At 58.1% G+C, this 10,959-nt stretch overlaps 1 protein-coding gene across 2 annotated transcripts in view; it reads left to right on the top strand.

The window, feature by feature from the left end:
- Window positions 1–10,736, top strand: part of PGAP3 (post-GPI attachment to proteins phospholipase 3) — a 13,613-nt gene extending 2,877 nt beyond the window's left edge. For both annotated transcript variants that reach the window (XM_035027028.1, XM_035027027.1), the window contains 5 exons: window positions 6,942–7,004; window positions 7,840–7,901; window positions 8,261–8,397; window positions 8,703–8,907; window positions 9,064–10,736. In XM_035027028.1, coding sequence (XP_034882919.1) covers window positions 6,942–7,004; window positions 7,840–7,901; window positions 8,261–8,397; window positions 8,703–8,907; window positions 9,064–9,127 — 531 coding nt within the window. In that variant the 3' untranslated portion in view covers window positions 9,128–10,736. The remainder of the gene's footprint in view (window positions 1–6,941; window positions 7,005–7,839; window positions 7,902–8,260; window positions 8,398–8,702; window positions 8,908–9,063) is intronic.
- Window positions 10,737–10,959: the final 223 nt, after the last annotated feature.

Raw genomic sequence — 10,959 nt, 5'->3', positions numbered from 1 at the left:
TTCTTTCTTTCTTTCTTTCTTTCTTTCTTTCTTTCTTTCTTTCTTTCCTTTCTTTCTTTCTTTCTTTCTTTCTTTCTTTCTTTCTTTCTTCCTTCCTTCCTTCCTTCCTTCCTTCCTTCCTTCCTTCCTTCCTTTCTTCCTTCCTTTCTTCCTTCCTTTCTTTTAAGATTTTCTTTATTTATTTGACAGAGAGAGAGAGACAGCGAGAGAGGGAACACAAGCAGGGGGAGTAGGAGAGGGAGAAGCAGGCTTCCTGCCGAGCAGGGAGCGCGATGCGGGGCTCGATCCCAGGACCCTGGGACCATGACCTGAGCCGAAGGCAGATGCTTAACGACTGAGCCACCCAGGCGCCCCTCCCCTGTGTTTTCCAGGTCTAAAACTGCAGCTGTGGGTGGTCAGGCCTAGGGAGAAAACAGGGAAGGTGCTGAATCAGACCTTATCTTCCTAGCAGAATCCTAGGCCAGGCTGTTTGGGAGGAAGGGAAGGAGGGAGGGAGGAGAGAAACATTTGGTCCTGAGGGAGGAAGCCACTAAGAGACCCAGGAGGGCAATTTACAAGCACAGAAGGGAGGTGGGTGGTAGAGACCCCTCTGCGCGACTCAAAGCACCCTCAGTCCCAGCCCAGGCCTGGAGGTGTGGCAGCCACAGGACTCTTAGACCATCCCTGGGAAACTGAACTATGTTCCTTGTGAGTATCCAGAGAGCTCTGAGCTTCACAGTGCGACTGGTCAGAGGAGGTGGCGTTGAGGGCCCGGAGTTGTGTGAGAAGCATGGACCAGGGTATAGCTCTGAACTGTGACAACCTTAGGGAGGGCGTGAGAGTAAGAGGCTGCCCTCAGAGCCCCCACTGTAAGCCTTCTGTGTTCCCTCGCCTGCCGGCCACCAAGACAGCCATTCATTCATGTATTGAGCACCTCCTATGTGCCAGGCACTTGGCTGAGTGCTGGGGATCCAAAAGTATGTAAAAACAGCGGGTATCTGGCTGGCTCAGTCAGAGAGCATGCAACTCTTGATCTCAGGGTCATGAATTCAAGCCCCACGTTGGGTGTAGAGCTTACTTAAAAAAAAACTAAACAAAAAAAGCAGGTTCCTGCCCTCCAGTGGTAACCACACAAGCACACAATCGAATGTAAAAGTACAAGTCTGGAAGAGTGCAGTGGAGGAGATGTGCTGTAGGGGTGTGTGAGGGGGCACCAGACCAGACCTGTACCGGGCAGTCAGGGAAGGCTTCCCTGAGGAAGGGGCCTTTGAAGTAAGATTGGAATGATGAATGAATATTAGCTAGGTGAATTCAGGGAGAGTAGGAGGAGTCATCTACACAGAAGATGCAGAATGTACACAGGCAGAAGAGAGTGAGAACCTGAAAGGCCGGGAGGCCTGCCATACAGGAAGCCAGGGAGTGGGTACGAAACAGGTGGGCAGGTGGGCAGTGACTGGGCTCCTGGCTCAGCGGGGAGCCTGCTTCTTCTTCTCCCTCTGCCTCTCCCCCTGCTTGTGCTCTCCCGATGAGGGACTCAATCCCAGGACCCCAGGATCGTGACCTGAGCTGAAGGCAGACGCTTAACTGACTGAGCCACCCAGGTGCCCCAACATTTTTTTAAATTTATTTCTTTAACAAACACATACGTAGCTCTTACTGTATGTCAGGTACCACTCTAAGCATTTTATAAATATTAACCTTGTTAATCCCTTAACAAGCTTATGAGATAAGTGGTACTATTATCCCAAGTTTACAGATGGAAACCAAGGACTGAAAAGGTAAAGGAACCTGCCCGAGGAGCCAGGGTTTGAACCCTGCGGTCCGGCTCCTGAGTCTGCATTCTTGCCATCTTGGCCGTGCTGACGAGCCTCAGCAGTAGGGAGAAGGGGTCTAGGATGGAGCCCCGAGGGGCCCCCAAAACATAAAGATCAGACAGAGGACAATGAGCCAGCAACAGAGACAGGAGTGGCTGGAAGGGTAAGTGTGGTTGGGAAGCCCCGGGACAGGAACCAGGGGGAGCAGGTAGGCTGTTCTCTGGAATTCTGCTGGACAGTCAAGAGAACTGAAGGACACCCCTGGATCTGGCCACCCCAAGGTCTCTGAGGACCTTAGGAAAACTGATAGCACGGGGTGCTGAGAAGTCCACGCCAAGCCTCAGACTTAGGAGACAGGGATTGGAAGGAGAGCAGCGGGGAGGCTGTTAAACCTCTGGGAAATGTCAATCCTCCCTCATCTTTTCTATTTAACAAATATGAATAATAAGTGTTATGAATTACATAATAGGCATTGTCCTAAGTACTTTACATATATTTTCTCATTCAATCCTCATAATACCACTGTGAGATCTGAGCAAGGCTCAGAGGGGGAAGACCTTGTCCAAAGCTAGCAGCTCACAAGTTAGTGACTGGTGGAGGCAGGTTGGCATCCAGGACTGGCTCCAGGGCTGTAAGAGCACTTAGCTCCTCTTCTGGGCTGTCTCCATATACTGATCAGTGTCTGCTGAGCATTTGCTGTGGGTAGAGACAGGGGTTAGCACTGGTGGGAACTGAGGCCCTTGCCCCAAGAAGCTGAGCCTCGGGGAGGCGCAGGTCCAGCTGGCCCGGGAGGCAGAATGCAGGCAGAGCCCTGGGAGCAGTAAGGTGGGGAGGGAGACGGCGTCCTCTAAGTGGAAAAGTCTGTTGGGGAAGCCCAGAGAGGGGGAGAGGCTCCATCGGGGACTCACAGGCCTGATCAGGTTTAGACACATACAGATGCGGGGAGAGGAGGTTGGATTTCTGCATCTCAGGCTGGAGGCACAGCCAGAGCCGAGGGGCAGAAGGTGGAGGAGGTGGGACCTCAATAGGCAGCCTTGGAAAGGTCAGCCTGGCCACAGTATGGCTGGGTGAAGGGGAGTGGAGGGAGGTAAGGTGGCATAGAGAGGCCCCGAGTGCTGAGGGGCAGGGACACTTGTGTAGGCAGGGGCCTGGCACCCACATACCCTGTCCTGGGCATGGGTGGCACAGAACCACGACTTCCTGTTTGGGCCTCTCTCAGAGGAGGGAGTTTGGTCCTGGCCAAGAAAGCAGGAAGGGCAGAGAAATTGAGGAGGGCACACCTGTCCCCTTTCCCTTGGGATTCTTCCAGGGTCACTGCTATCTGGGCCCACGGCTGCACTCCTGCCCCCACCCCTGCTAGAGAGCACTGGACAGTCCCTGCCTGAACTCTCTGAACAAAGCTTAGCACCTCGTTGGATAGACCGGTGGGTCTGGGGGGACCTCAGAGGGTCCCAGCCTTTGCCAGGGGTCACAACTCTCGTCTTGATCTCCCTGATTCCTGGGTCTTTTCTCTTGCTGGTGTCTGCCACTCAGCTTCCTTCTTGGTGAGGGTCAGGCCTCCTGATACCCTGCAGTCCAGTCTACTGAGGACGCTTAGGGACAGAGCAGGAGATGTGAGGTTGAGAGAGGGCAGATACCTGGGGCCTGTGCCTGAGGACATCCTACGGGATATGGGGTTCTGGAACATGGAACCCTCACATGCCGGGACTAGGTCCTCGAGGGACTGAGTCTCTGTGCCCACACTCCCTTGATGACCCAGTTTGGATTTTACACTTGATCTTTTAGTCCTGTGGGCCTGTGTTTGCAGGGAGGGATCCTGAGCTGAATGGAGGGTGTGGCGGTGGACTTTGTCTTGGGCTGGGTCTTCTGGAGCGAGTGGGGCTCCTGATTTCTGTTGGGATAGGATAGGACGGCTTTTTGCAGGTTAAGTCTTGGGAGAGTTGTCTTTCTCAGTCTTTTCCCCTGGGAAATGAGGAGACCCTGCCCCAGCCAGGGCTGATGAAGCTTTGGCACAAGAGAGTAATCTCTGCCTTGACGTTTGGACCTGGCTTGGGCTGGGCGTCAGCCAGGCTTTAGGGGAGCCTGCCAAAGCTCTGCACACCACAGATCTTTGACTTCTGGAAACTGGGGGCCCCTGCTCTCTGCAAAGCCAGGAAACCAAACCAGTTCCCCACCCCTTTGTCCAGTAAGGAAAGGTCCTCAGAAGTAGAGGTGAGAGAGTGAGGGTGCCGGGAGAGCCCAGAGGTGGGCACTGACTGTGCTCTGCTTCTGCCGCGGAAACCACAAGAAGAGACAGTTTCAGCCTGCAGCAGAATGATGGTTAGACTTCAGGAGGGACTTCCCACTGGTCAGACAAGAGCCAGTGGAACAGGCAATGGTAGGAAATCAAGGAATCCTTTTTTGATGGTGGAAAAGCCACCTTCTTCCCATCTCCATCCGCCTTTTCCTCTATTCTCTCTCAGGAGTGAAGTGGGGCAGGATTGCCCTGCCCAAGGCAGGGGTGAGACATTGTGGCCTCTCAGAGCAGGGGGGGGAGGATGGCAGCAGGCGTCATATTTAACATTCTGCCTCCCCCACTTCTGAGACACCGAGCTATTTAAAGACCCACATGTCCCCACCGCCAGGGTGTCAATGACAGCCCCGAGCACTGGGGCTTAGCACTGGGGTCGAATTCCTGACAGATCTGGCTCATTTGGCATCCAACCAGTTTCACGGCTGTGATATTTTTGTCTCAATTTTCTTATTTTCCAACAGACTGAAACAGCCTACTGCTCTCCCTTACCCAGCTTTCCCTGTCCCCCTCCATTTCCACCCTTGTTGGCACCCTGCCCCTGGCCTCCCCCTTTGCTCAGCCCCTCCTGGCCTGTCCGATTGGCTAGTTACCCCCAGCCCCCCAGCTGAGCCACCCAGGCGCCCAAATGGCTTCTTTTTGCCAGGCATTCTGCAGACATCATCTTCAGGACCCTCTAATGCAATGGGTATCATTATTAACCCCCTTTGGTAGATGAGACAGCTGAGACTCAGATATTTTATTGGTTCAAGATCACACAGCTATTTAGGGGCTGAGGCAGAACTTGAACCCAGGGTCCATCTTATTATGGAGGCTCATTAAATTCTTGTGCACACTATGATTATTCCCATTTTACAGATGAGAAGACAGAGGCCCAGCAAGGCTAAATAACTTGCCCAAGGACACACGGGAAGTGTAGGGCCAGGATTTGAATCCTGGCAGTCTGACCCAGGGGCCTCATTCTTAATGACACTTACCTCCCAAGTCTGTGGGAGAGGAGAGGGTCAGAAGAGGAGTCCCTCATAATGGGACACTGCCCAGGGGAGAGGGGACTTTTCAGGGGTGAAGGTGTGTCTCTGTAAGTGGAAGGCCCTCCGGGGAGGCAGTTGAATAGGGGACCAGGCAGCTCCCACTCTGTCCCATAGAGCTAAGCCCCGGTCCCATGCTGCCCCCCACCCCTGGAGTCACCACCTAGCTCAGTCCTCTTGTCACCTCTCCCTTCCTGCTGTGGGTGTCAAGGAGGCCTGGTTGGCTGCCAGTCCCTGCTGCCTTCCCCTCCACCTCCCTTTCCTACTGGCTCCAGGGCCATTCTCCTCCCTGAGGGTGTCCCTATTCCTGGCCTGCCCCGGAGACCTGGCCCATGTGATCTCGGGGGCCCTGCCCCCAGCCCCAAGTCTGCTCCTCTCCCCACGCTGACCCTGAGCGTCCCAGACTTTGTGGGAGCAGTGTCTGAGAAGCCGCCCCGTTCTGTCCCATCCTCCAGCCCCCAGACCATTCCTCATATACCATCTCGGGGGAAGGGGCAGCACCAGGGATGGGACTGGATGGCCGTCTTCAGAAGAGAAGCAGCCTGGCCTAGAATAATCACCTGATGTCAGGGCCAGAGAGGGAGGAAGGATCACTTAGGCTAGGCCCTGATCAGTCACAGGGGGAAGCTCAGGCCCAGAGGGCAGGGCCTTTGTCCGGGGCGTGAGGAGCAGAAGCTGAGAGACTCAGCCTAGGACCCAGGCCAGACAGGCTCGCATGGGGCTACCTGAGCCTCCAGAGACTTCTAATGCTGACTGCCTTTGCACCAAGCCTGGCCTGCCTTTACCCCTTTGCTTTCCCATGCTCTCATAAGCCCTTTTGGGCCTGCAGTAGGGGACCTATCCTGTCGTCTGACCTTCCTGCTGCAGGACTGGACAGAGAGGCTTCTTCCCTGCTTCCTCTGTCCGGCTCCTGGCCAGTTTTCCTGCTGTCCTGGACCCAAATGAGCAGCTCCTGGCCTTTACCGGTCTCAGGCAGGCTTGTCCCCCCGCCCCCCTCCCCGGGCATCCCTCCCTATCTCCAGTGCATCCCAGGCCAGACTTCTGGCTGCCTGTTTTTCCCTTTGACTCATTGTCTCTGCTTTCCCAGGCCAGTGCAGGAACCTCTCCCCGCAGCCCACCCTTCTTTCAGTGATCTGGGCCTCGGCCATGGATACAGCACCAACTCCCACAAGATCTAGGACTCATTTGCAAGATGTTTTGTACTGTCTCCTTGCAGTTCATTTCCAGGGAAAAGGCCCCAAACGTGCTCCTGGGCCGTTGTCCACCACAGCCCCTTCAGCCTTCGGCTCCTCCCAGAGCTTGGGGAAGCAGCAGATGCCGGTCTGGCGGGTTGGGCCGGCCCACCCAGGGGGAGGCTCCGTGGGCCAGCCTCCTCCTTAGAGACTTGGCCCCAGTGGGATCGGCTTGATCTCCCTCCCTTGCTTGCTTTGCTCAGGACACACCCCAAGCTGGCGCGAGCCCCTCCACCCCACCCACTTCATTCCCGCCCCCAGAGGCTGAGGTCACTAGCTCCCCTGGCCGGGCGGGGCTGTCATCACCTGCTGGTTGGGGGAGGAGGCGAGGCCCCCCGGGGGCTGTTGTCTTAGCGATTGAGAAAGCAGGGAACTTGGCTCTGCCGGAACTGGTTCCCAGGCCAGGCCGGAACCTGGGGAGGCCGCAGTGCCCGTGGCCTAGGGGGCTCAGGGTTGCGGCCAGCTGAGGGCACGGGCTGGTGCCGGGGGCAAGGGGGAGCATGTTTCTCTGCTCCACGGAGCCCCTTCCCCAGAGTGCCACCCCTGTGAGTGCTGCTCCCCACCTCGGGACGCCACGCTGACTAGCGCCTCCCTGCAGGTCTCCCTCAATGCTTGGTTCTGGTCCACAGTCTTCCACACCAAGGACACCGACCTCACAGAGGTGAGCGCCCCTCCGGCTCACGCTCCTGTGTGGGACCGTCCCAGAGGAGCCCAGAAGGGGTGGGGGCCGGCTCTTAGTTTCGGAGGGACTCCACTTACAGAGCCCTTGCTCTGTGCTCGGCATTTTTATTTATTTTTTATTTTTTTATTTTTTTTAAAGATTTTATTTATTCATTTGAGAGACAATGAGATAGAGAGAGAGCATGAGAGGGAGGAGGGTCAGAGGGAGAAGCAGACTCCTGCCGAGCAGGGAGCCGGATGCGGGACTCGATCCCGGGACTCGAGGATCATGACCTGAGCCGAAGGCAGTCGCTTAACCAACTGAGCCACCCAGGCACCCCATGTGCTCGGCATTTTTAACCTGTTCGTGCACCTGAGCCTCACTTGACCCTTGTGAGGTAGGTGTGATGATTGGCCCTTAACTGACGACGCCCCCGAACCTCGGAAAGGCTGAATTGCTTGCCCAGGGTCACCCAGCCAGTAAGAGCGCCACCTGGACTTGGGCCCACAGCCGCGGGACTCGAGACTGTGCCCCGCATTCTGCGGTGTTCTGGAGTCCTGGCAGGCGTCTCCACCCGTGCCCCCAAAGCCTTGCTGCTGAATACATTTTAGAAAGTTGAATAATGTGAATACAAGGGTCAGACCGTTCCATTCAGGAGTGAAACAGCGATAGGCAGAAGGGAGCACAAGATGGACACCACCCCCCCGCCCCCCTCGAGAGGCCTCGGACTCCCAGGCCGCCCTGCCCTGCCCCGTCCCAGGTGGGTCCTCTCGGGGCCCTGCCCATCTCCCCCTCCCTTCATGCTGGCCCCTCATCCAGCTCTCCCTGTCCTCAGAAAATGGATTACTTCTGTGCCTCCACCGTCATCCTGCACTCCATCTATCTGTGCTGTGTCAGGTGAGCCCATCTTGGCCCCTGCAGGGGCAAAATCAGGCACTGGGGGCAGAAGCGGGTCGCCTTGCCCACCCCTGGGGGTGTTGCCCCCGGGGGCCTTGCACCCCAGCGCGCGTGCACCCCCTCCGGGCTGTTCTGGATGGGGACTCCGGGGTAGAGCGAGGGCCCCTGGCTCTTTCCGAGGAGCAGTAGTGCTTGGGCCCAGGCCCCCGGGGGAATTGGAGGCCTGCCGTGCTGGCCTGTTTGGGTGGGGGAGGAGGGCCTCGGCTGCCACTCACTGACGTCAGGGTGAAGGGACGCTTAGGAATGCTGCTCTGGGCACGGGCCACCCTCCAACTGAGCGGCTCTGGATGGCGGGGCAGGACCGTGGGGCTGCAGCACCCGGCTGTGGCCAGCGCCTTCCGGGCCCTCCTGCTGCTGATGCTGACCGCGCACGTCTCCTACCTGAGCCTCGTCCGGTTCGACTATGGCTACAACCTGGCGGCCAATGTGGCTATTGGTGAGGCGTGAGAGGGGACTGAGGCCCCAGGGGGTTGCGGGGAAGGGGGGCACCCGGACCGTGTGTAGAACTGCTGGCCTGGGGTGGAGGTAGGGATTTGGTGGTGTTCCTGGAGAAGGTTCTAGAGAGGCCCTTAGGGTGGGGGAAGGGGAAAGAATTTGGGGTGGGAGAGGAGAGTCTAAAGATGGCCCTGGGGTCAAAGAGCAGGAGGATAGGGGAGGCTTTGCGGCGGCGGGGGCGGGGGGGGGACAGAGGGAGGTCCAGGGAGTGAGTCCCCCCCGCCGCCCCGGCCGCCCCGCACGCAGGCCTGGTGAACGTGGTGTGGTGGCTGGCCTGGTGCCTGCGGAACCGGCGGAGGCTGCCGCACGTGCGCAAGTGCGTGGTAGTGGTCCTGCTGCTACAGGGCCTGTCCCTGCTTGAGCTGCTCGACTTCCCGCCCCTCTTCTGGGTCCTGGATGCCCATGCCATCTGGCACATCAGCACCATCCCCGTCCATGTCCTCTTCTTCAGGTGGGTGCTTCTCCCCGCCCAGTGGGCACCTTCTTTGTGCCCATCCTCACCTGCTGCTTGGAGGAGACCGAGGCCTTGCCCCCTGCTGGCTTGCCTGTGCTCACCCCACGGGGTGCTTTCAAAGCCAGACTCAGTGGGCTCCTCCTCTGCCCACAGCTTTCTGGAAGATGACAGCCTGTATCTGCTGAAGGAATCAGAGGCCAAGTTCAAGCTGGACTGAAGGCCCTGGGAGCGGTCTGCCCCACTGGGGAGCCTGCCCTCTCCCTGCTGGCTCCCCTTCTCCCCATAATCCTTGAGATGATTTTTTCCTTTTAACATCTTGAACTTGGACATGAAGGGTATGGGCCCAGAATCATGTAACTGCCCATCCCCTTGCTCGCCCGCACACGGCCCTCACAGGTCTCGGAGTCTGTTCAGGCTTGGCCTGTCAGCATCTGGGGTTGGAGAATGGTTCCTGGAGAACCGGCGTGGAACTGTGTTCTTAGCTCCACCGAGAGGAGAGCTGCCTCTGCCTCTCCATCAGCCTCTTCCCCACATCCCCTCACCGCCTGGGTGGTGCCCACAGCTGTCTGTCTAGCTGGGAGACCAGGTTCCACAGGCCTTTGGGGGCACAGTGGGGCCCCTTCCGTTACCCCCTGCCCTCCTTCAGGGCACCACTAGGTGGCACTAGACTCTTGCTCTTTGGCTGCCCAAGTTCCAAGGCAGGTCTCCTCCCCTTGGGATCTTGAGGGACCAAGCTGCTGGGATTGGGCAGTGGTCTCACCCGGACTGTTGTCTCAGCCCGGCCCCCAGGAGACCCCCACTGTCTCACTCCCCAGAGAGCCCAGGACAGGAGTCCTCTGGTCAGGAGCCTGCATGTGAGTGTGTAAGGGAGCAAGAACGAGACTGAGAGCATCGGGCATTGGACTGAGCGCATGGGATGCTGGGTGGGACAGTGTATGAGCCTGTGTGGAGAGTGGGGTGGGACGGGAGTGGTTTGAAAGTGTGTGTGTTGCAGGACAAGTGGGGGAGCGTGGGTCAGGGCAGTATGCATAGACTGGGTGTGAGGTGAGTGTGAGTGCCGTGAGTGTACCACGCAGTGTGGGGAGGGTGGAGAAAAATGGGGGATCAAGTTACCACCAACAACTATCTATCAAGCACCAGCTCCAGGGCCCCAGGCCAGGCAGGGGGCCCGGCTGTCCTCAAGGTCTGGCTCGGCGGGGTACGGGTGTCCAGGCTGCATGTGGGTGTCCCTGTCCGTGGCCCCCACGTTACAGTCCACCTCCAAATCTCAGAGGACCCATGCACAACTCAGATCACCCTCCAGAACCAGCCTTTAGGGAGACAAAGGGAGGAAGGGCCACAGGGATCTTGGGGGCCTCTCCAGCCTTCCTGTTGCCTAGGCTTCGTTGGCCTTCCCCTCCCCCAGTGCCCTACTTGCTAAGCCCCTTTGTCACAGCCTGGACCTTGGGAAGGGGGGGCAATCTGAGGGAGTAGGGGAAGAAGGCCTGTGGCTGGGTCTGGTTTCTGGCCTTTCCGGAGGCACCCCGGGGTGCACCCCGGTAAAGGTGACCCCTGCTAGCAGCCAGCAGCCCGAACACATTCCTGCTCCACAAGGATAGAATGTGGGGCTCCAGAAACTTTCCATCCAAAGGCAGTCTCTGCGATTGGAGCAGGGAGCCTGGATTCTTATTCTTTCCCTGCCCCCTTGTCCCTCTCTGCGGTGTAGAGGTGCTATGCTAGGACTCCGACCTCAGACTTGGGTGGCCCATGTTTCTTTTGATATTGAGAACTATTTTAAGGTAGAAGGATAGCAAGGGACATTCTTAATAAACCAATTCTCAGCCTCACCTACCCTTGTTCAGCTCATCTGTGTGAGTAGAGTGGGCCGGAGGGAAGGAGAAGACGGCTGGCTGGAGGCAGTGGGCAGCTGGGGTCTGTGCCTGGGCAGGGAGCAGATGCAGAGCAGCGGGGGGGGGGGGGGGGGGGGGGGGGCCCCCCCCCGCGGGGGGGGGGGGGGGGGGGGGGGGGGGCGGGGGCCGGGGGGCCTCCCCCCCCCCCCGCCCCCCCCCC

Source organism: Mirounga leonina, unplaced genomic scaffold (assembly GCF_011800145.1).
Source record: "Mirounga leonina isolate KUSES-001 unplaced genomic scaffold, KU_Mleo_1.0 Mir_200, whole genome shotgun sequence".
NCBI lineage: Eukaryota > Metazoa > Chordata > Mammalia > Carnivora > Phocidae > Mirounga > Mirounga leonina.
Note: the sequence above shows the minus strand (reverse complement) of the source record. Positions and strands in the feature narration are given on the sequence as shown.